The sequence below is a fragment of the Chiroxiphia lanceolata genome, chromosome Z, assembly GCF_009829145.1.
Source record: "Chiroxiphia lanceolata isolate bChiLan1 chromosome Z, bChiLan1.pri, whole genome shotgun sequence".
Lineage (NCBI taxonomy): Eukaryota > Metazoa > Chordata > Aves > Passeriformes > Pipridae > Chiroxiphia > Chiroxiphia lanceolata.
This window is the reverse complement of record NC_045671.1, coordinates 34,049,750-34,074,737: the sequence shown is the minus strand read 5'-3', so window position 1 is coordinate 34,074,737 and position 24,988 is coordinate 34,049,750. Positions and strand designations below refer to the sequence as shown.

The 24,988-nt window shown below is 38.6% G+C and overlaps 1 protein-coding gene across 4 annotated transcripts in view; it reads left to right on the top strand.

The window, feature by feature from the left end:
- The window catches only part of TJP2 (tight junction protein 2), a 52,949-nt gene extending 29,236 nt beyond the window's left edge, over positions 1–23,713 (top strand). For all 4 annotated transcript variants that reach the window (XM_032675625.1, XM_032675627.1, XM_032675626.1 and 1 more), the window contains exons 2-23: positions 367–420; positions 1,950–2,074; positions 4,219–4,321; positions 4,784–5,363; positions 7,472–7,575; positions 7,737–7,890; positions 8,894–9,002; positions 9,102–9,241; positions 9,747–9,813; positions 10,980–11,130; positions 12,512–12,620; positions 13,299–13,509; positions 14,966–15,153; positions 16,197–16,292; positions 16,401–16,480; positions 16,963–17,173; positions 17,575–17,675; positions 18,042–18,254; positions 18,566–18,676; positions 20,430–20,768; positions 20,991–21,076; positions 22,788–23,713. In XM_032675625.1, coding sequence (XP_032531516.1) covers positions 376–420; positions 1,950–2,074; positions 4,219–4,321; positions 4,784–5,363; positions 7,472–7,575; positions 7,737–7,890; positions 8,894–9,002; positions 9,102–9,241; positions 9,747–9,813; positions 10,980–11,130; positions 12,512–12,620; positions 13,299–13,509; positions 14,966–15,153; positions 16,197–16,292; positions 16,401–16,480; positions 16,963–17,173; positions 17,575–17,675; positions 18,042–18,254; positions 18,566–18,676; positions 20,430–20,768; positions 20,991–21,076; positions 22,788–22,959 — 3,495 coding nt within the window. In that variant the 5' untranslated portion in view covers positions 367–375 and the 3' untranslated portion in view covers positions 22,960–23,713. The remainder of the gene's footprint in view (positions 1–366; positions 421–1,949; positions 2,075–4,218; positions 4,322–4,783; positions 5,364–7,471; positions 7,576–7,736; positions 7,891–8,893; positions 9,003–9,101; positions 9,242–9,746; positions 9,814–10,979; positions 11,131–12,511; positions 12,621–13,298; positions 13,510–14,965; positions 15,154–16,196; positions 16,293–16,400; positions 16,481–16,962; positions 17,174–17,574; positions 17,676–18,041; positions 18,255–18,565; positions 18,677–20,429; positions 20,769–20,990; positions 21,077–22,787) is intronic.
- Positions 23,714–24,988: the final 1,275 nt, after the last annotated feature.

Sequence of the window (24,988 nt, the reverse complement as noted above, 5' to 3'; positions counted from 1 at the left end):
GCTAAACTTACTGCACAGTTGGATGGACAGGTCTTCCATAAGTATTCTGTGTTATTTGAATGAGGGCTATTGAACAACAGTTGGTCTGAATTAAACGCTTTTGCTGAATAAGGCTTTTCTAGAAAATCAGAGTGAGCTGTTAAATCAGTGAAACGTGAAAGGATTCTACCACCCTGGACATATTAATGTTTTTTGCCTTTTTAAAGAAAAATCATCAATAATTGAAATACATAGATTTCATACTAATTCTACTAAAGTATTAGAATATGCATATTTTTTTAAACATGTGTTTTAGTGGGGTATTTTACATTTAATTTAGATAGTAAAACACACAGCATAAAACTAATCGGTTTCTGTGTGCACCAGGCCCCAGGCATGGAAGAGCTGATATGGGAACAGTACACTGTGACCTTACAAAAGGTGAGTGAGTGCCTGTTACATTTTTAGTTTTCAAATATTCGAGCACTGGTTTAATCTAAATATGTTTTGCAGTAGATGTTATTAGCATATCTGAGTATAGAATAGGATTAATTCATTGTCCAACTCAGATAAGTTTTTTATTTGAAAGCTTAGTTGCTAGTTATTCATACAATAGTTTGACTCTTTAGTGTTTAAAGAGTAAATTCAATTAACAATTAACAATTTAAGTACTGTATTTGCTGCTGTTAGGTCTTTCTAATGACAGTGTATTATACCAGGTGATCAGGCACATAGCACTTTGGCTTTGGTGGGAGTGGTCTTCGCAGCTGTTCTGCTGATCTGGGTTCAGTTAGAAGCCTTTACTGAGCAGCCTGAGTTTTTTTGTATGTTCTGCAACAAACAAAATCTCAGATCTCAGATATCGTGTAAATGAGCATTACTTCTTTATCACAAAGGTAGACTTACGGTACTGAGATGACAAAGGCCTACTGGACTTGCTGCATCAGCCACTACATTGAATTTTACCATTATTTTGAATCAGTAATGTTTTGGTATGAAGCATCAAACTGCTTCCTGTAAAACTAAGATGCAGCAAGTGAAATGCTGTTTAAAAAGAAAAGCACATTGGTTTTTTTCTCCTCAAAGAGTAAACTACTTAATAACATTAGTGGAACTTGAGCTGACATATGATGAATAACCCATGCTGAGTGTGAGTTGGGAAAAAGCACTTTATCTGGTGTATTATTTTGCCACTACATTCAGTGTAGTGGCAAATTTGTTTAAATGTAACATAATTGGTCATTTTTAGTAATATGATGTATATGTTAAATAGCTGATAAAATTAAACCTGTGTGGTTTTGTGCATACCTTCTTGTCTGCAGTTCAGTTATGCTAACGGTTCTCAGGTCTAGCTGTCCTGTGAAGTATTTCTTTGATTTTAGGAATGCCATCTTAGGACTTTTATGAATCTGTTATTTCTGTGGTGACAGGTTTGACATAATTTACATATTTAAAATAGTGATTGTGATAGAGGATAATTAGATAGAAGGTACAAGTTCACTACTTGATTTTTGTAATCGGCCATGATCTTGTTTAGTTTGATCAATGAGTAAGTAGTTCTTACAAACTAGTTAGCAATCGTAATGAAGATGAGATCCTGAAAAAGCTATTCCACTTTCCCAAGCATCACTTACAAAACATATTTACCTAAAGATAAATTTGGTATGAATAACCATTAGGATGGTGAAGCAAAATGCAGGCAAAGTTAAATGAGTCCTTTACTTAATTACCAACCATCATAAGGTTATAAATTGAGGAACTTACTGTGTTGTTACATGGATTTGTAAAACCATTCTTTTTTAAATCTAGAGGTGCTGTGTATTTCTGCAACTCTCTGCATGCAACTATTATATTTTGAATAATATCTAGTTACAGTGCCATCACAGGAACATTAATGTTACTCGTCTTTCTCCTTGTCAAAATTCCTGTCACTGGATTTGAGTTTTGTTGTATTTCATTTTGTTGTGAAGGATTCAAAACGAGGATTTGGAATTGCAGTTTCTGGCGGCAGAGATAACCCTCATTTTGAAAATGGTGAAACATCGATAGTCATTTCAGATGTTCTCCCAGGTGGCCCAGCAGATGGATTACTTCAGTAAGCACTTTCTTTTTCTATGTCTGATATTTTGAGGGGCATGGCTGCAGAATACATAAAACCTTCAGACAGGCTTCATTGAAATCTTGGTAATTTAATCCACTGTTTACTATTTGGTAAGAAATTAAATTTCAGTGGTGTTGAAAAGTTTTTAACAGTTAAGTATGTTTCTTTTACAATTGCATTTCTTTTGAAGAAATGGTAGAAATACTTAGTATCTTAAAACATCCTTCTTGTTCTTCCTCTAGCAAACACATTTAGTGATCTATCATTAGTTTCCAAGAATGCCTTAAGCCAGCCCAAAGAAGGTTTGCTAAATATTTATTTTTTATTTGAAAGAAAAATAGGTGGAAATAAAGTGTTTCTGTAGTCCTTCTGATAACTTCATCCTTGGTGAGGCAGCATTTATCATGGACAAGTGATTTTAAATCTGTAGGCTGAGAGTTTTTTACCCACCTGATCAGTTTGTCATCCTTTGACCTGAAATACCTGATGAGGCTCTAGACAACTTGGAATAATGCCAAAGTTGTGCAGTAATTAAAAAATGTAGATTTTGTCCATTTCACCAAACATTAATTTTTGGTTAAGAAATGAAATGTCTGACGTGGGAGTTGTTACTGAGTACTGAATAAAAGGATTACTGTGAAGCAAGTAATAAACCATTCTTAACATAAATGTATAAAACCTACGTTTTACAGCAGTGATCCCTGCACAACACCACTGTCATACATCCTGTTCCATAATCGCCTGTGATTTGGGAATAAAATCATGTCCACAAATTATGTAAGATCATAGGTACATTGATGATGGCAAGGCAATAACAAACAATGTGGGCACATTCAGACAAGACACATTCCAAAGGAAACTGTATGCAAAGCCGTTCCTCCAATAAATCAAGAAATTTAACCTTCAGAATGTTTGGGAATTACAATCCTGAAATCTTTTTTAGGATAAAATGGGTGTGAATAGATGGACTTCTTGATATAATGTTACAACAATAAGTTCAATACTGTCTTTGCATGTATGGATTGTGAAGAGAGCTATTTTAATTCTCACATAAAGCCCAGATGAAACTAGTGCTGGAATATAGCATGCTGTCTGGCATACTCACTCAGTAAAAGGAATTAGAGGGATGTGAAAAGGGGCACAAAAATCATTTAGGAGTTAGAGTGCCTTACAAATAGAGGCTTAGATTTATAATCTTCTTATTGAAAAAGAAGATTGTGATGTGATTTGATTATAATGAAGAGAAAATAGTTGGTATCAAAGATTTCTTTTATCTATCAGAAAGCTACAGAGTAACCAGTAATTAGTTGAGCTAATACTCTGACTATAAGGTTAGTAACTGAGTAGTCACCAGAATAAACTAATATGAGGAGTGGTAAATTGGGATTTTTTTAATCTCTTGCATTTTTTTGTATTGAACTGCCTTTATGAAATTTATTAGTTTTATTTAATCAGTGTTATGGGGCTATTTCATGGGGGTGACTGAGTTAAGTCTTACTGACCTGTTTGACATGCAGGAGGTCTGAATAGTCAAGTTAGTAATCTCCGTTGGCCTGTGTTTTAGGACAGGGAGGACTTCCTGTGTATTATAGTGTTGTTGGTTTGTTTTCCCCCAGTCATCTTTCTATGGAGTAGGTGAGACCTGAACACCAGTCTTCCAGAAACTGTACTATAGTTGTACTTGTCAATAGTAGACAAAATAATAGTATGGCTGCAGCACTTTGAAACTCTTGTAAAATGTTGGTGTGAAAGAAGTCTAGCACAAGGTGTGGGAAAAGTAGGAGCTCTGAAAAAAACTGAAATAAAAAAGTTTTAATAGTCATCACAAATGTTGTTTAAAAAACAATATGGCGAGGTACTTAAGCTCGACGTAGTATATGTACAAAGATACACAGTGTTGCTCGAAGTCTAATTTTTAAACATAACAAAAGCTGCTTCTGCTATTCAGATATTGTAATTTTTGTGTAACAAACGCAGGTTTTAAGCAGAACTCCCTGTTAAACTGAATAAAATCCATAGGTTCCCTCGGAAAAAAAAAACCCAAACAAAAAAACCAAACAAAACAATTTTTGTGGTGTTTTCATGACAACTCCTCTTAAATCCTCTTTTTCTTTTTTTATCCCTCCCCCTGCTTCCAGAGAAAATGACCGAGTGGTCATTGTTAATGGGACTCCAATGGAAAATGTTCTACATTCTTTTGCAGTTCAACAGCTTAGAAAAAGTGGAAAAGTGGCCACCATTGTAAGTAAATTACAGATGCATTCACTCTACTGTAGTATGTATGTGTGTAACCAGTTAAAATTTGGGGTTTCTTCTATGAAGTGTACCATAAAGTCGTAAAGCAAAGCAATCCTTTCCCCAATAGAACGTACAGAGTAAAAAAAACAAAGACATAGTTTCTACAGGTGAAACAGATGGAAGTTAACCAACATCACAAAGTTATCTTGATGAAAAGCTGGGAATACAATGTATGTCTTCTGTGTTTATTTTACTGAGTAATAAGTGGTAGTTGGATAAAACAAAAGTTACGTGAGGCAAATGATATTCTGCGTAAACAGATCTTGTCCAGTAGAACATAATTCTTTTTTTTCCTTATTTTTTCCCCCAACCTCTGTTTGAAACATGAAGAATATTCATCTGTTGAATTTCACATGTTGGCCTTTGAAGGGATTTTGTTTATTTGTTTTGTATTGTACTGAACAGGTAGTGAAAAGACCAAGGAAAGTGCAGGCTGCAGCATTGAAGAGAAGCCCCTCCCTTGACTATGAGGACAGAGCTTTAGATGTAATGGATGACCATGCGGAATTTGATGGCAAAAGTGCTCGAAGTGGCTATAGTGAGAGAAGCTGGCACAGTGGTAATGGAGGGCGCAGCCAAAGCTGGGGAAACAGCCTGGATCAGGGCTATAGGGATGAGCAAGACAGAGGGCGTAACCGAAGCAGAGACCGTGACAGGGAATGCAGCTACAGCCGTGATCGAAGTCATGGTAGGAGCATTGACAGGAGCTTGGATCGAGACTATAGAAGAGATCGAAGCAGGGGAAGGAGCATCGACAGGGATGGTGTCTACGAACGGGAGTACCGAGGAGACTACAGCCCACCTAATTATAGTCATGAATCTCAACCTGATCCTCGATATGGGAGGGAAGTGAGGAGTCGAAGTCGGGATAGACTTCATTCGCGAAGTCCTTCGCCTGAAATACATCACCAGCAGGAGTACCTAGGACCACAGGATCCAAATGCACCCATCAGTGTTCTCTTAACAAAAGGCAGACATAATGAAGGTAGGTATAGTAGGGGAGGAGAGGAACTGACTTTCCAATACAGCTCGACTTGTAATACGGCACAGTTTTTGATGGGGGAAGGAGAAGAACTGAATTACTTTCTGCTTTTACAGGTTAAATGTTGCCTTTTCTAACTAGTGGCTTAGATTGTTCTTTCATTCTTCCTAGTTGATTTGGGGTGGTTTTTCCCCCAGCTCCTCAGAGTTCACCTTTGAACAAAGAGCCTGTTCACCCACATAATTTCAGTCTTTTCAAGCCACTGTGTCCTTGGTTTTCCATTTTCTCTGCCCTTTTCTTCTGGTGGAAAATATGAATCTGATCATGAGTCAGATTACACTTGGCACATCTTCAAAAGGATTAGCTACAAAGGGTGAAGATGAGACTCTGCCTTTAATAATAAGGATTGTTTGGTTCTGGTTGTTAAAAAATACTGGAACAGCAACAGCTGAAACAGCCTCTCTTTGCTGAGTACTGGAGTGTGTAAATGAAAGCCAAAAGCCTGACCTTTTGTGCACTGTGAAATAAAGATTTGTGCTGTAAAGCGTATCTGAGATTAGGTTGTGCATTCTCTTCTGTTTGGGTTTTTTTCAAGGGGGTGTGGTGGTTTGTTTCTAGGGGGTTTTGGTGTGGTTGCTGGGTTTTTTTCTAATTTGCCCTGTTATGATTTGTGAGAATTTTCTGCTAATGTAAACTTTGTACGCTTGAGTTAACATCTTTTTTTCATTGACTTTGGCGAGGATCCTTTTCCCTCCTTCCCCTTTTTTCTCTGCGTATAAAGTTTCCACTTGTAAAGATAATGCAGATACATACACAAATAAGGAGAAATTAAGGGTGCCTTTGTTAACTTTTATGTTTAGCTAGTTACACCGTAATAATTTCTGCCATTCATATGGATACTATGCAGACTTGCTCAAAAGTAGTGATCTTTTAAAGCAGAACAACATCCTGTTGCTCTAGGATGCATGTGTTTTAAGAGTTTTTGCCTATCTTTTTAAGTAGCAAATACAGTGATCCAGGTGACTTGGATCAAAGGGAAAGAAGGGTAGGGGAGGAAAAAAAAATTCCTTTGCCTGAAACAACCAAGACGTTTCTTGGAGTACAGATAGGACAGGGTCAGCATGCATCAAGTGGTGAAAATAACCCACAGAATCACAGAATATGCCGAGTTGGAAGGGATCCACAAGGATCATCGACCTTGTGGACCTGCACAGGACCATCCCCAAGAGTCACACCAAGTACCTGAGAGTATCATTCAAACACTTGAACTTTGTAAGGTCTGGTGCTGTGACCACTTCCCTGGGGAGCCTGTTCCAGTGCCCAACCATCCTCTGGGTGAAGAACTTTTATAATATCCAGCCTAAACCTCCCCAGACACAACCTTAGGCCATTTCCTTGGATCCTGTCACTGGTCACCACAGAGATCAATGCCTGCCCCTTCTCTTCCCCTCATGAGGAAGTTGTGACTGCAATGAGGTCTCTCCCCAGTCTCCTCCAGGCTGAACACACCAAGTGACCTCAGCCTCTCCTCATACAGCTTCCTCTCAGGGCCCTTCACCATCTTCACGCCCCTCCTTTGGATGCTCTCTAAAAGATTAATATCTTTCTTATATTGCGGTGTCCAAAACTGCACACAACATTTCAAGGTGAGGCCACCCCAGTGCAGAACAAAGTGGGACAATTCCCTCCCTCAACTGGCTGGGGATGCTTTGCCTGATGACCCCCAGGACATGGTTGGCTCCCCTGGCTGCCAGGGCACTGCACAGGAAACTTCCTCTATGCCAGGCAAAATATGAATCAGAGAGAATGTAGCCCAGTATGTTAATAAGCATCTCCAGAACAAAGGCATTCTTTTGCTGTTGAAGGTGCAGACTAATCATCCATGCGTGATTGTTTTTGGACTGCTGTATGTTCATATTCTGGTGACAGCATAGATAGAGGAGAATTAGCCTAGGGTTAAGTGGGTTTACTGGGTGAGCATGTTTTTCTTTTTTTTTTTCCTTTTTTTTTTTCATGTTGTAATGGTGTTTGCTGCATGTAAACTGTGTAGTTTTTTTAAAAATACATCCTCACTCATCTTCTAAGATACAGTGGAATCTTCTTGATTCCAGAATATGGACTCCGTCTTGGAAGTCAGATCTTCATTAAAGAAATGACCCGTACTGGCCTAGCAACCAAAGATGGCAACCTTCATGAAGGGGATATCATTCTCAAGGTCTGTTCTGGTTTTACTGCTAGCAGTTTGGTGGGCACTGGTTATAGTGGTTATTCTGAATGAAGCCATGGTATAGTCAAGTTCACTATTAAACTTGAGCAAGTTTAATAAATGAACTTGTTTGTTTACTTTCAGTGTTATTATTGCCTTTTTGTGTCCAGATCAATGGTACAGTGACAGAGAACATGTCTTTAGCTGATGCCCGAAAACTGATTGAGAAATCACGGGGGAAACTCCAGCTGGTTGTTCTCAGGGATCGAAAGCAGACGCTGCTCAACATTCCTTCATTGAACGACAGTGACTCAGAAATGGATGGTGAGGTTTAATGTGGATAAAAAGTTCTGGGCTCTGTGCAGGGACAAAATGGAGCTTATAGTTTTTTGCTGTTGTAGAGTGGTACTAGGTTCTTTAAAAATAAAGAAACACAAACCTAAGTTAATAGGCAATTAAGCATCAAGCCCACTTCCTTTAGGTGAAAATAATTTTGTAGTAATCATACGATGACATTTTGGGAAGGGGCAAACATAGAAGCAGCAATATTGGTCTGTCAGAATCAATCCTCGTGGAACAAGCAAGTCAATTGCTTTAATAAAATTTTAAATCGAGTGCATTGAACTGGTTTCTTCTTCTGAGGTCATTAACATTCATGGCAGCATTCAAATGGAGGGAAAAATATCAGGACAAGAGGAAATTAAGTCCCCCTGGACATCTGGTTTCCATTCCAAGTACCTGTTCTATACAAATGATCTCTTAGAGTGTAGGAGCTATACCTCTCAACATAATCTTGCTTTGGGAAGGGCTTAGAATGTTTGGGGGAGCAGTTATATTATTCACTACAAAATACTTGCTTCTCTAATGTCAGAATATGGGGTGGAACTTTCTGTAGGTTTTATCTAGGTGGAGATACGGTTCAAGTCCAAGGGTCACTCTGTTTCATTTGTCACTGAAAGGCAATTATATGAAGACTATAAATGTGAAGGTGGTCTTCTGTTTGGGAACCTCCACAAGATCTCAAATAAAAGGCTGCTAACACTAGCTAACAAGTCTGTAGTATGCTCAAAGTAGTTGTGTGATGTGAGTGTGTTTCCTAAAGGTTGTGTGAAATCTTTCTGAAATATTTTTGGGGGGATGGAGGGGTGGAAACACTAAAAGGTAAACAGCACTTTTTGAACCCTAGTCAAATCCAACTTGAAACCAGGAGTAGGCTGAAAGGTTCAGTGTATCTTATATTTGAAAACTGTGTAAATAAACATGATGATCAGACAAGCGAATAAATTAAACAAATCCTACATTTCTTGATTTGCCACTCTCTTTATAGACATTTCTGAAATAGAGTCAAACAGATCATTCTCCCCTCAAGATGACAGATTACATCATTCTGATCTGGATTCACATTCTTCCAATGAAAAGCTGAAAGAGAAACCAAAGTAAGAAATGGTCTTTTCTGGTTCATTTTTCTAATGCTTGTCAAAGAAGCTGTAGTGTCATTCCCTCACTACACTTTTTTTTCTTTTTCTTTCTTTTAGTGCAAAAGATGATCCATCCAATAGGATGTCCAGGATGGGAGCAATGCCTACACCATTCAAATCAATTGGTGATGTTGCTACTCCTACTGTTACAGTTGTGGACACAAACAAAGAGCTGAGCTACCAAGATGACTCAGCAGGTCAGAGCCTGAAGGTTTTGGTTGCTTCTTTTTTGTCCCTGGTCACAGAATGTCTCGTCCCTCAGTCATGTTGACATATCTGGTATGCTCTTCATGTCGTACCCATCCTGACACACAGAGAAGAGGTCTGTCTGTGCTTTGTGGTGCAGAGAGAAGAAACACCTGAGATTATTTGAAGACAGTTGCTTATTAGAATTACCACCTCCAAAAAAGCAAGTACTCTCCTAGAGCATCTGCTGTTAGCTTTTTGCCCTAAGCAGTCAAATGAAATCAATCTAACTTGCCTGAAAGAGCTGTGTATCCTTCCCTTGAACTCTTTGTTCTTTTTAAGAATTAAAAAAAGAAGGGAAATAAATTAATTCTAGTCAGACATGCTTGATGTTTAAATCTGTGTTAGTCTTTGGCATGGAGGGGTTTGATTGCTATCCGATAGCTAAAAATTGCTGCCATATATAACATTTTCAATATTTCAGTAACTTCTTTTGTCTTTTTTTCTTGTGTTTAGTGTCTCAACCAAAAGCAGTTACACGGACGATTCTTAAGCCCAGCCCAGAAGATGAAGCAATATATGGGTAAGATGGGACTTGCTGAGTTCTTTTGCACTCTTCCAGTGACCTGTACCTGATTCTTGGTTGCATAGGTTTGTGGGTTTTTTTCCCCATTTGGAGTGATTATAGCTCGATGCCAAAAAGAGATGACATAGATTCTAATGATGAAATTTGGAGTTCAGCTTAGTTTCAGAAATATCTGCTAGGAAGGTATAGACTTGTTTTCTACCTGGAAAGTATAGAACACCTTGTCCTTCTGGGCTTGCATGGGAATGTGCACAATAGTTTTATTTTATTGCAGAGTTTATTAAAAGGAAATCAACCTACACGTTTTCTTTTGAGAGTTTCCAAAACCAGAAATTGAAGAGAGAGGAGTGTTGAGATTGTAAGGAGAAGCCTAAAGATAAGGTTTTGAAGGTATTTTATGGCTTGGAGTATTTTCTTAAATGGATTCTCTTCTCGGATCTTTTCTGGGTTGGACCCTGCATATGTTGTCATTGATGTGCAAATTAATCAAGTGATTATTTTGGTGAAGGGGAATTTATAATACAGGCTTAGGGTATTACTGAGAATGGCTGACAGATAAGTACTGTCCTCTGTGTTGGAAGGTCACTCAGTCATACAGCTTTTCTGACAGCAAAAAAGCTGAGCCTAGTCCAGTAGTGTCTCCTACTGCAATGTGAAAGGGCTGATTGTAAACATACCAGTATGTTATACTTGGAAATATTTCTTATCACAAGAAAACTTGAAGACTTCTAACAAACATGTTAAACTACAAAGCAAATAGGTATAAATTTAATTCGTATTACAGTTCTCTAGAGTATAAAGGGAATAACAATGAATATGATTAGTTATAACTCCGACTGTAAAACCCAGCTGCTTATATAAGAGAGGATACAATAGGTGGGGAACTACTTGGGGACTGTTTTCCTGCTCTGTCAAGTCTGTGTATGCCACTTAGTCACTCTTCCTAGTTTAGTTTCCAGTATGAAAAATGCAAATTCTCTGCTTCCTTCCATCACTGAAGAGTTAGCTGGGTAAGTATAGCCTACATAGAGAAAGAAAGGGCATAAGAATATTATCAATACGATTTTGTTGAAGGAGTTGCAATTTTTTTGTCTCGATAACCTGTTACTGTTATATGCCTAATACCAGGCCTTACTTCCTTTTTCTGCTTGTAAATCTTGTAGTCCTAATACGAAAATGGTGAGATTCAAGAAAGGGGATAGCGTGGGTCTACGACTGGCAGGTGGAAATGATGTTGGCATATTTATTGCTGGAATTCAAGAAGGGACCTCAGCTGACCAGGAAGGACTACAGGAAGGAGATCAGATTCTTAAGGTATGAGTATGTGTCCTTGAAATGCAAAGAACTTCTTTATACTTTGTTTTGCTTCTTAATGGAAATACAGAAGAAATTATGATCTTAGGAAATCAAATTATTGCTTTGAAGGATGTGTGTGTGGTAGAGGGATCTTACAGAAATGAGTTTCTGAGGGAGAGTTGTATACCAAGCTTTAGTTTGTTTGGAGTTTTGTGGAAGGAGTACTTTGAAGAAATATTAATCAAAAATGCTGCAAGATGGGACAATAAATTTTTTGTATAATGCTTCTTCCTAGTCTTGGAGGAGGAAAAAGTTGAGGGCATCATAATTTTCTTCTTTCACCTTTCTCCAGTTTCCTTGTGTTGTGGTGATTCATTTTTCCAGTTTCTTATTTATATCATCTGTGCTACTTTTTCCCTTCATTCTCATTTTTTTCCTGAAAATTCAAATAGGAGGCTAATGTAATTTTCTCTCTGCCTCTTTTCTCTTGCTCCTTTGGAGCCTGTTTAAGTTGAAGAAGCAATCTAGCAGTGCACATCCAGGACCATGTTTTTTAAACAAATTGCTTTTAATAGCTGGAATAAAATATTCACAAGAGACATTCATATTGACTTTATGTGCTGGTTTAAAGGTAAACCAGCAGGGGAAATGAACTCAACTCAAAAGAGAGATTATAAGTCAGAATAACAATTTAATAAAATAATACAATAAGTACAATTATACAGACAAACAATTGGTTTTAACCCACTAAACCCAAATGTATAACCCAGCACCCTGGGGCATGAACAGAGTGGTGTTCTTTGGGCCCACTGAGTCAAAAGTAAAAACAGAGGGGAAAACCTGTTGGTGAGAATGCTGTTGCAGTCTGGTCAAGGGTGGTGATTGCAGTCCAGTCGAGAGTGGTGGTTGCAGTCTGGTTGAAAAGTGGTGGTTGCAGTCTGGTTGAGAGCGGTGATCCGCAGTCTTCCTCTGGATCCCACGAGTGGTTCCAAAAGTTCCAAGGCTCCAAGATTATATATTCTCCAGTTCAGGAAGGAATGCTCAGTACTTCCCTCAGGGTGGGGAGTCCCACAAAAGAGTGTGAGAACAGGGAGGCACCTTCTTATCTTGCAGGCCTCTTAACACCTAGTTTATAGCCTGAGGAGTCAGGCTGCTCTGGGCAGAGGTTGTAAATGGTCTATTGAAAACAGTTTCTGGGAAATGGCATGGAAGGCTATAGAATACACAGTTTTGGGTTACACCCATCCAGTGATGAACTGGTCCCAGCTGTTCTAACTAGGACACTTTAAAAAAAATATAAGGGAGGAGAATATTTAGGATTTTTTTAGATTAAACAAAAATTTCTCTTATTGTTGATTTTTCAGCTGTTGAATTTTTTTAAAATTTTTTCTGTATATAGGTAAACACTCAAGACTTCAGAGGTATTGTTCGGGAAGAAGCTGTTTTGTATCTTTTAGAAATTCCCAAAGGTGAAACTGTGACAATTTTGGCTCAAAGCAAATATGAAGGTAGGTGCTTTGAACATAATGTATGTGTATCCATGAAGCTTTTAAGCTCTGCTTTGTCAGTGAAACCACAAATAATCTGTCTTGTGCTTATTCTTGATAGCGTTTTAGTTACTCTTCACTAGTTTAGAAGACAGCTGTATTCCATCCATCTGAGGATGCCTGTGTGTCATGTTTTTCAGAGTACTTCTCCATCTCTTTCATTATTAGCAAATAGTATCTCTTAATCCTGAAGAGTGGTAAGGTACTGTTTGTTTCTTCTGCTTTTCTGTCTAGCAGCTGGCAGAAGATATGCTGTTAGCATTCCTTTTCTGCTGTGCCTTGGCAGTTATAAGGGATTTGGTCAGCAGCAAATGGACAATTTTATTGATGTTAAGAAACAAGTAAAGCCTCTTGTTTTCCTGTTGGAGACACAGCCTGCTGCAATACTGTAGTACCATAGATGCCTTTTGCATTGGGAATGTGCACGTACCTGCTTTCCCCGGAGCTGTAAGGGCTGTATGCATGCAAGTATGGAACACTCTTGATAAAGTGTGTGTAGGGCAATAAATGTGAATGAATGTCTGGGTTTTTACATCTTTTTAAGTGGACATTTAGAATTGCAAAACTGTGTTCTCCAGAATCACAGCCTAATCTTTCTTTCAAATGTAAAAAAAGCGTAAACTAAATGTCCTGTTTTAGTCTACAGAGACATCATGGCCTGTGGTAGAGGAGATTCATTCTTCATCAGGAGTCACTTTGAGTGTGAAAAGGAGTCACCACAGAGCTTAGCATTTACCAGAGGGGAGATCTTCAGAGTAGTTGATACACTGTATGATGGCAAATTGGGAAACTGGCTAGCTGTGAGAATTGGAAATGAACTGGAAAAGGGCCTCATTCCAAATAAGAGCAGGTAAGGTAGCACCCTGTCTTCCTCCCCATTGCTATAAGCAAGATTTTTTTCCTCCTAAGTTATTTTTGCTTCTTATGTCATACCTTTCTCCCTTCTTATTCCCCCTTAAAAGAATGAATGAATTGTTTTGTCTTTACTTTTACAAGAATTGTGCCTGTAAAAACCGTAGATTTTAGAACTGTGACATTGTGTAAGGAGACAATGAGAAAGGGTGGTATTACCTACATATTAGAATCATGTATTTGCAGCACAGACCTAGGGCTTCTGCTCAGCAATCAACCAAGCGTTGACCACTAGCTGCTTCAGTTTGTTTTCCAGAAAATGGGTGGTGGGTCCTATTTTTGCTTTTTTTTTTGCTTTCACCCCTCCCATTTCTTCTTTGTGTGCCAGCCACACACCAAATCAAACCAAACCAAACCAACAAACAAAGCCCCAGCAACCAAAACTGTCTACATCTTAGGAAGCTCATGACGGTGTGCAAGAATACTCTGATGATTAATCTTCTAGAAAAACTTTAGTGCTTGAATTTCTTATGTATATCCTTATGGAAAGCGTTTCAAGAATTTATTCTGGGGCTAATATTTTTTGGTAGCTGTAGTCTGGATTTTTGTGTGAAATATGGAGTGAACCACAGCAATATTTTTGCTTAAATGTGCTTTCCTAGTTAAAATTCATGGGAAGTAATAATAATTTAGCTCAGCTGGTTAGAGCATCATGCTAATAAATGACGAAGTCACAGGTTTGATCCCTGTACAGGCCATTTACTTAAGAGTTGGACTTGATGATCCTTGTGGGTCCCTTCTGGCTGAGAATATTCTGCGATTTCTGTGATTCTGAAGTGCTGAAATGTGCACTATGAGTAAAAGTATTAAAATTAATCAGAAAAAAAAAAACAGCGTATTTTTAGACTGTAGCATTTAAGTTCTTTAGTGTGGTTGTGATTTTACGATGGAGGAAAAAGTTCACAATTGCACTGTACATGCAAGTTCATGAAATATAGTTCTTATGTGACTCCCATGTCTCTTTCCTGGTTACTATATTCCCTCCTCTCTGTTAATTGATCTGACCAAACCAGCCTTTGTTTCTATGCTGTAGCAACTTAATTTATAAGGCCCAATGCAATAGAGAATAGTGACAGTAATTTCTTAGGCCTTAGTTGCACTCTCTCACCACTTCTTTATAGTTGCATTCTTTTATTTATGCTTGTATAAGTTACCAGTTTAAGACCCCAGGACTCATTCCTGCCCAGCAATTTGTAGCTGTGGCGAGTCAGAACTTTTTCTGACAATGTATCTGCTTCAAGGCAAAGGCAACTGGACTTGTCTATTTTTTCCTACACTCATTTCTGTATGGCATATTACCTGCTGCAAATTCAAACCCCATTGTTGTTCAGTGAAAGAACCTTTACCCTCTTTGAGTAGTTCTGTACAATTGAACCGTCTGCTTTCTCTGTCAGAGCTGAACAGATGGCCAGCGTTCAAAATGCCCAAAAAGATGGTTCAAGTGATAGGGCAGATTTCTGGAGAACACGTGGCCAGCGATCTGGAGCAAAGAAGAATCTGAGGAAAAGTCGTGAAGATCTGACAGCCATTGTATCTGTGAGCACAAAATTCCCAGCTTATGAGCGAGTTCAGTTGCGCGAAGGTGAGACTGCTGTCAGCAAACTGCCCATTAATTGCTGGCTGGTTTAACATCCAAATGTTTGGTCAGCTAAGAAAGTGGTTTCTAACAACTTCTGACAATGTTAAATTTAACCAACAGAAAGGGAGGACATTTTTCTCAGAATGCACATTTCTGGATGCTATAAACTACTCTCAGAAAAAGCTTTTTACACTTTTAAACTACTGCTGTTTCCTTTCCCTCCAAATTACACATGCCAGTTGCAAGGTTTAAAATGAAAAAAGGATGAAACAAGCAGGGCATTTTGTTGTTTCCTCAGCTAGCTCTTCCTTGGCTAGCTCTGAAAGTACAATCCATGTTCCTGAGATCAACCCCTGTCTTCATAAATACCATTTTGACATTAAATTTATAGCAAATAGAATCCAGTTATTTTCAATAGATTGTCCAAATATAATCATAGTTGATGTGGTCTCTCTCCATGACTCTAAACTAGCTGTATTACTAGTGATGCTGAGCTGGTCAAGATGGTTTTCTGGGTATTCGCATATGACAGTACTCGGGAGCACAGCAAACAGTAAAGATTATTTTAAGGAAGCTCCCAGATATCAGGATGAAGACTGAGAAACAGAATGGCATTCCTCCGTTAACTCTGAGGACTGTGTTTGCACTTGCTTTGACGTGAGCATAACATAGTTTTGCATTTCTTTGCTTCTTCCACCTGCCTCGCAGTTTGTTTAGCATCTTTATTCACACAAAACCCACTGTGTAAAGATTCATGCAGTTTGATGGATGAAAAGATTAATGTGTGTTTTCAGATGCAGAATCTTCTAAATGCAACATCATTTGAGGGAATGAGGAAGCTGCTGAATTAAAAATCTCTTTTGCTTTCTCAGCTGAAAAAAGTAGCTTTCTGCATTATCCTGTTGCACAAACTTCTGAGAAATTATCTTTTAAATTTTTTTTAATATTTTCAACTTATAACTATGCATGGTAACTGAGGATCTTGTCTGTTATATATAAAATCAGTCTTCTCAAACTTATCTTTTTTCCAAATATTTTTCTTTCAGCTGGTTTTAAGAGACCTGTGGTGATATTTGGCCCTATTGCAGATGTTGCTATGGAGAAATTGTCAAATGATTTGCCTCACCTGTACCAGACAGCAAGTAAGTGGTCCTCCTAGTTTCTTTTTCATCGTTAAGTTAGAGAATTGATAACTTAATAATCACAGCTGCTTGGCCACTCAGAGATAAGCTAAAATGTTGTCTTTGCAGAGACAGAACCCAGAGATGCAGGTTCGGAGAAATCAACTGGGGTGGTGCGCTTGAACACTGTGAGGCAAATCATTGAGCAGGTAGAGTATTTCTCTGAAAAGTGCTTATGCTCAACAGCATGTTGTTTGATTTGTCGCTCCTAAAACTTGCAGAGTACTCAAATCTTCACTGCATCTATTTCTGTAGTAAGCAGAGTTGACTTAATGATAAAGCTGTTTTGAAATTGTTCAACAGCAATTTTTGTAATTTTTATAGCTTTGAACCTGATATTAGAAGTTAAATTCTCCTTCCTTAGTCCATTCTAAATTTGGACAGAGCAACATCTGTCTTTTACTATATGCTTTCTGAATTTGCCATGGAGGCTTTACTGTCAGGCAGTGCTCTAATTGCTCTTACTGTCATCAGAAATGTAACATTCTAAATGTGATATAACTGTGTGAAAACATCCAACAAGTTGTAGTCTTATTTGGAAAAAAATGCCCTGGCTTTCCTAGGATTCCATGCTCCAGTTACCTCCTTGTTCCCCACAAGCACCACATTCACTGGCCTTTCTTGTTAACAGGATAAACATGCTCTGTTGGACGTCACTCCTAAAGCAGTGGACCTGCTAAATTATACCCAGTGGTTTCCAATTGTGGTCTTCTTTAACCCAGACAGTAAGCAAGGTGTGAAGACCATGAGACAAAGGCTATGTTCTACATCAAACAAGAGCTCAAGAAAACTTTATGAGCAAGCAAACAAACTGAAGAAAACTTGTTCCCACCTCTTTACAGGTAAGGAAGAATGTTTGTCTAACGTGCTTACCAAGAGAGTAGTGGATGTGACTGTGTGAGTCTCAAGACATCTACTTATTACTCTGCATAGTAAGTTATGTGGGCTGGAACTAAAAGGGTGGGAAGGTATGGTCATGAGCAATCCCTTCCTTGACGTTTTTCAAAGTTTCAAAATTCTAATGCAAAAGAAGTTATTTGTTGGCGTACCGTCACTAAAAGAAAAGTGATCTAATCAGTTTGGGAATACACAAAAAATAAAAATACCATGCTTCTGTCAATGATCTAAAAGAAATGGCTGCTTAACATTCTCACATAACTAAACCAAAAAGTGTTAAACAGCAAAGGATGGATAATGAATCGCGTTTGCTGTGTATATATACTTTTTCCTTCAATTTTTACAGCAACCATCAATTTAAATTCAGCCAATGACAGTTGGTATGGTAGTTTGAAGGATACTGTTCAGCAACAGCAAGGAGAAGCAGTATGGGTATCGGAAGGAAAGGTAAGCAGTCAGTCCGTACTCTGTGAAGCTATACAGGTATCTCAAAGTATCTCTTGCCAGTAAAAATTGTTCAAAATTTTGTTTGTCAGTGATGGATAGGCTATACAACTAGTCAGTTGATGTCTGTCTTGGTAACAAAAAATAATACTGTTTGTTGTACTTTGGAGCTGTCATTACTAGTGCTGTGGGTAGAGAACGATGAGGAGGGATCAACTGCTGCAGGACTTTTCATTGTGATTCTGCATTAGTTTCAGTTCTGCAAAGTCTTTCCTAAGGAGCTGTTTGGCATGATGTTGGGACTTAACTGGACTCTAATTCTTATTTATTTAGTCTTTGTACCTTAATTCTCTACTGACTTTTCTCCAGCTGGATGGCATGGATGATGATGCCGATGATCGTATGTCTTACCTTACTGCTATGGGTGCTGACTATTTGAGTTGTGACAGTCGGCTGATCAGTGACCTAGAGGATACAGATGGAGAAGGAGGTGCATACACTGACAATGAACTTGATGAGCCCTTAGAGGAACCAAGGATTTCATCTGTTAGCCGGTCCTCTGAGCCTGTGCATCATGAGGAGGTGAGATGATTGGATTTTTAGAAAAAGCAGAGGTTTGTTTTTTTTTTAACTGCAGCTTAATCTTGCTTTTGATAGCATCTCAGAGCTACATTGTGTAGAGCAAAATTATTAGTTCTGCATTGCTGCCTAAGTTTATAGATTTCTTGATGATCACCTTGAACTTTGCAATTACATCTGCAGCAATCGTAGTCAGGTTGCTGACAGTCATTTGACTCTTGGTAAGTTTTCCCAAAATAGTAAACTAGAGAGAGAGGAAAAATGATTGAATTACTGGCTACTGCAATGATTTTATCTCTTATTTTCTTTCATAGAGTTTAAAAAAATTTACTCCTGAACCAAGGGCTCAGTTGAGAAAAGCTGGTAGCAGGGAGATCCTTAGAGAACCAAGTCCACCTCCAGCATTCAAGCCTGAACCACCTAAGGTAAATTTGTAGAAACAAATCTGAATGTAAACATCCTCTTTCTGGAGAACTCTCCAGGGTGGCACATTGGAAAGAGCAATAGGAATGATCAGAGACCAGAAAACATTGTAAATGTGGAGAGAAGGAATAACTGAAGGTGTTGCAGGATCAAGCAGAGAGAAGAACTTAATGGTTCCTTTCAAATATATATGTTCATATGGAATAAGAAAGTAGACTTCTTTTTCTGTCTGTTAACAAACTTAAAGGCACTTCTTTAGCTCAGCAAAAACAAAAGTGGGCTAATCACCAGGAAAAGCATATCTGATGGCTATTACTGTGAAACACAAAATCAGCATCTACCACCTCTGACTATCACTAGAAATTGATGTTAGCTGTTTATTCAAACATTGCTCAGGAGTGATGTGGGGTGAAGGGGGCCAAAAATTACAGTCTCTAGACACCATTTTATTTTAGCAATTCCCAATTTCCCCCGACCCAAAAGTTCTTTCTTTATGAGGATTAGTGTCCTCATATACTGCAAGTATTCAAAATACAGTCCAAGTCTGCCTTGACAATGAAGATTGGGTAGAGTAGGACATGTGTAAGGAAAACAAAAGTGGAATAAAAACCAGAAGTGGGTCCTATGCACTTCTAAACTCCTGATACTGATGTTCCACTTCAGGTAGTACTGAAAAAATTACTGGAGGCATCAGTTTTCTCTGTGCTGTACCCTAACACACATTGTAGTTCTGGTACTCCTTAACAAATAGGCCAAACGAGTCTAAATGCCCTAGTTGTCTATAGGCTGATGTGTAGTCTATGAGCATATGGCCAAAATGTTGCAGCAGTTCAGATACCTTTCAAGTGTTTGTTTTCTGTTTTGCCTCGGGAATGAGGATGGATTTAAGGAACACAGACACCAACTTTAGGAATAAGTGTGTAAGTTTACTGTAGTGCAAAACAGTAAAGAATTAGAAAAGAAACTGTGGCTTATGAAAGGATACACTTAGCAATGCATCTAATCATTACTACAAAGAAAGTCTTACAGTGATTAAGAGAGAGAGACATCACCAGTTACCATACATACATTACCATAATCCAGGCCGCACTTCAGCTGGGGAGCCCCAGTCACAGCGAACCTCTTCCTGGTAACTGGGAAATCCTATGCAGTGCGTCCATGCATAGGGTGAAGCTGTGAGAGGGTCCAGCTTATATAGTGTTAAACAAACCAGCTTACATCATTTTGATTGGTGTGGAAAAACAATTTGGCTTTATTCTCTCCCCTGAAGCCTGGCCAGGAGAGTCAGTTTGGACTGACTACTATCAAATGCCCCATGGCCTTGACTAGTCTCTAAATACAGAACACTATGGCTACGTTTATATCTCAGATACGAACCAGCTGCAACCATGTGAGGCCTACTGCTTTTGTGGCCTTGGAACACATACAAACCTTCCTAATTACTAATAATATGCTGTGCTAACAAGCATAAATGTGTGCTCTTAAAGCATTACTAAGGGTTATATAGCATCTTGGTTAATAAGCAGATATATGGCTAAATACAATACTAGGTTAAATATAATATTAGGTTGAAAGATTCATCTGTGGGTCAACTCCAGCTCAGGGGTACCCTCAGCATTACAGTGCTACGTCATACAAAGATTGACACTGTTAAAGACATGTGCAAAGTGATTAATTTCAAGTTGAAGCGCTCTTTTGAAATGAAAATTACAAAGTTGCTGATGTAAAATTTGCTGGTGTGTTTTATACTTGCAGGGAAAATTACAAAACGAAGATCTATATGACTTCCCCAAGAACTATGACTCTAAATCAAGTAATGTTGCTGTCAGCAGTGAGACTTCAAGTGTTTCAGCTAAAGCAGCACCCCCACCTGTTTCTGTTAAACCTGCCTTTGGGCGTCCTATTCTGAGAAACTCTCAGCCAGCAGTTCCATATGCAGAGGAGGAGGAGGAGGAGGCAAAGTTGGAAGAGGAAGGAGGCGAACAAGAAAACACTCCAAAATCGGTATTGAGGAAAGTAAAAATATTTGAGGAGATGGATCATAAGGCGAGGATGCAAAGAATGCAAGAGCTTCAAGAGGCCCAGAATGCCAGGGTATGAGGAAATGTATTTCCGCCTGCTGTGCTTTCAGGCCTATAGGGCAGCTTGAGTCCTGAAAAAAGATTATGTATTTGTAGGAATATCAGTAAGATGTTATCCATTTGTGCTTTAATTGTTTCAGATGTAGCTGTGGCCTGCTAGTCCTTGATCCTAGTATAGGATCCCTAGTGGATAGACTTAAAAAGAACAGTTATTTTTTTCTACTTTCTTTTAAAGCTTGAAATAGCCCAGAAGCATCCAGATATTTATGCTGTCCCAGTCAAAACACAGAAGTCAGAACAGAACTGGCCACAGCTGATGAGGTAAGGTGTATCCAGTTTTAAGCATTCTGTCCTGATTGTTTACTTCACTAGCAGGAGGAAAACCATCTTGCCAGTTTTTGTTCTTATAAATCCTCCTGCCTTGGTATAGTGTTTTGTTGTTGTGCCTCAAAAATTACTGTAAAGATGGAGCAAAATTTCAGTGAGCTCTTCTTGGGCTTGGGTATTTTTTTTTTCATTCATTGATAGTATTTGAGTCATCTAGGAAGAAAACACTGTACTTTTTCACTCAACTATTTGCAGAGCCAATTTTTTGCCCCAATCAGTATTATCCAGAAGCTTTTGTGCATTCAGGTCCTCTGATGTCCATTCTTCCTGTGCTAGATACTGGATGACTGTTAGTTCATCCTAACAGATAATTGTTTAAATTTATTATTACTTATTTATTATTACTTAAATGCTTATTCAGTTACAGGTGTCTAGTGTGGCTAGGGAGACTAAGGATAAAACTTGCCTCAGGTCACCCATCAAGTCTCATGAAAATGGTAGTCTCATTAAAATTCAGTGAGTTCTGGATGGGTTGATCATTGTACCACCTTACCCTACATGCTGCACATTTCTGTGACTTTAGCAGACACCTGTGCAAGAGCTTACACACTGCACAATGGATTTTGTTTTCTGCTTTTCAGGACTTTTCAGTTTTTCTTGCTTCTTAGTAACAGCCAATAAAAATGGGACATTTTTTCTTTCTAGTGAGTCAAATGCTTTGATGTCACAGTATGTAATCTAAAATACAAAAATAGAAAACTGTTATTTTCAGTATTTCTTGGCAGGTTCAGAGAAGCATACTTTTTTATACAGCCTTGGAAGCTTTTAAGAAGTAATAAAAATTAATCTTTAACCACATTTGCAGAGTGTTTGCTTACATGTAGAAATCAGTGCTGTTGACTTTTTACAGGAGTGTCAGTGATTAGCCTAGAAGGGGCTATTTAAACCCTCAGGGGGGCAATATGTAAGGAGGATATAATCTTGTTTTTTGCAGACTGTGGATTGCAAAAATCATGGCTTTTGAAACTAAGGAAATACCCTTCCTTGACAGATTTTATTTTTATATGTCTGCTTAATGTCACATCAAATGGGTAGCACAACAGTATATGAAAAGCAAATATGCGGGTTACTTCTGCTCACTTTGAAGGCTAAGAGCCCTAGTGAGAGCCTTGAGAAGGGCTCCCAATTTGAGAAATATCACATAAGAAGTCTTCGGACTTTGAGACAGGAGACTGAGGGTGCAAAAGAAGAAGAGGCATAGAAAGAATACTGTGCGAAACAAATTAAGGGAAATGTCAGAAGGGGCAGCAGCAATGGCTTTTCGAAAACTCTTGGCTCAGGGAATAAAGTGCTGTAAAGCTATTGATGTCTCTGTGTGTGCAGGTGTGTTCAATAACTTTAAATTTGGCTTTCTTCCGGGTGGGTTGAGTTTGGCTTTCTTCCGGGTGGGTTGAGTAGATCAAATCTGAGCATTGTCCTCCAGCTTGATGGAAATAAGATGCCTCTCCAGTTATCCTTACCATGGCTATGCAATTGTTTATGGGCTAGGAGGGGGTTTATTTGCTCCATGTGACTCTCTAAGTTGTTTGCTACATGTGCTTTTCTGAGTTACCATAAAGCAAAAACTAAGTATAACTATTCTTCAGCTTTTCATAATGGAAGTAAACATTATATGTCTCTCTCTCTCCCTGTCTTGCTGTGTTAGCTCCAGACCTCCAGAACCCCAGAAGCCTCCTATTAGACCTCACCTGGAGAACCGCTGCAGTTACGGCAGCGATGCAGAGGAGGAGGAGGAGGAGTATCGTCGGCAGCTGGCAGACCACTCTAAGAAGGGCTATTATGGACAGCCATCCAGATACAGAGACACAGAATTGTAGGCTTGCTAGTATGTCCAAGTCTAACACTCTTTTGAGATTTCTTCCTTCGCAGCCAAAGTGGAGCAATAGTTAGTCTTGAAAAGCTGTATTTTTATTGGGGGTGGTGTTAGAGTGTACGCTACTCAACTGAGACATATCTATACACTGGAACTGGAAGAGTTCGTTTTTTTGGGGATATTATTTTGTCAGCAGCTATGAAAAGAAATCACTATTGCCTGAATGCTGTTGCCTGTTTTATAAGGACCAAATCCTTAAAGTTTGTGTTAATTCTTGGTATTTTCATATTTTAACATAAAACCCCCTTTTTTCCTTTTTATTAATGCTGCCTTTTGGGACTGTTCTGCTGTGTTATGAGAGTATAATCCCAGAGATACACTTCTTAATGCAATAGAACTAAATGCGAAAGTTTATTTGAAGAACAGTAAGTGCCTTTTAACAAGAAGCATCTGAAGCTGTTTGTTTTGACATCTGATACTTGGTGCAAAGCCATAACACACTAAAAGGGGATTGACTGTTTTACCTGTCTTTTATTTTTTATCAGTTTCATGGTAACAGTTTTCCTTGCATGTTATTTTTCTAAGTTCATAGATGCATATGCAATATTTCATAAATACTGACTGTACATAATAAAGGTGCAGTTGACTGGGTGGTTGGAAAAGACAGATGTGCTTAAACAGAAAAAATTATGTAGAAATTCAGTCACGTATTAAAATTTACACCGACTGCAAATAATAAAGGATATATTCTAGACAAAGCTTGCGTATCTTATTTTTCTTTTGAACAGTATTAGTCTTCTAGAATTGCTGAGTTTCATAAATAAATTGAATAAACTGTTTCAGTTCATGGTCTCATCTTCTGCTGTTCAAGTAACTGGGAAACGTCACTGCTGATGTGCTGTTGTAAACATCATTTTAAAATCTGTTGTGATGAAAAACTATGGAATTCCTACGTGAGGTTTACCTTTCAAAGTATTAACTTCTGCCTCATCATTTCTGCTCTTTATCCTTAGTTGTGCTATATAGAATAAAAATTCCTGGAAGGGTCACAGAGAATTTTTTTTTTGATCATACAATACGAAAGATGGTTTTCTAATGGTTTTCTAAAAATAAAGTCCCTTCCAACCCTAACTGTTCTATGATTCTATATTAGAAAAAATTTCTTCACTCAGAGGGTGGTTAGGCACTGGAACAGGCTCCCCAGGAAAGTGGTCACAGCACCAAGCCTGCCAGAGTTCAAGAAGCATTTGGACAATGCTCTTGGGTAACTCTTGGGGCTATCCTGTGCAGGGACAAGAGCTGGACTTCAGTGATCGTTGTGGGTCCCTTCCAACTCAAGATAGTCCGTGATTCTATAACACTCTCTTAAAACAGAAAAGGTAATATTTTCTTATTGAAGCAACAGAATAGATACATAGCAGATGAGGAAACTTATGCTGCTCAAATTAGAATCATAGAATCATTTAGGTTGGAAAATAGCCTTAAGGTCAAGTCCAACTGTAATCCAAACAGTACTAAGTCCACCACAAAACCATGTCCCTACTGCATCTACACATTTTTTAAATATGTATGTATGGAGATGGTGACTCAAGTGCTTTCTTAGGCAGCCTGTTCCAATGCCTTACAGCCCTTTCTATAAACAGGTTTTTTTCTAATATCCAGTATAAACCTCTGGTGCAACTTGAGGCCATTTCCTCTTGTCCTGTTGCTTGTTACTGAGGAGAAGAGACCAACAGCCACCCCAAGGAGAAGAGACCAACAGCCACCCCACTACAACCTCGTTGTTGTAGAGGGTGATAAGGTATCCTTGAGCCTCCTTTTCTCCACACTAAGCAACTCCAGCTCCGTCACTTCTCATAGGACTTGTGCTTTCTTCACCAGCTCCATTGCCCTTCTCTGGACGTGCTGCAGTGTTGCCTAAAATGTCTGTCCTGTAGTGAGTGAGGGGCCCAAATCTGAGCTGCGGCCTCACCAGTGCCAAGGATATCCCTTCATAGTCTTGCTGGTCACACTATTTCTGCTACAAGCCAGGA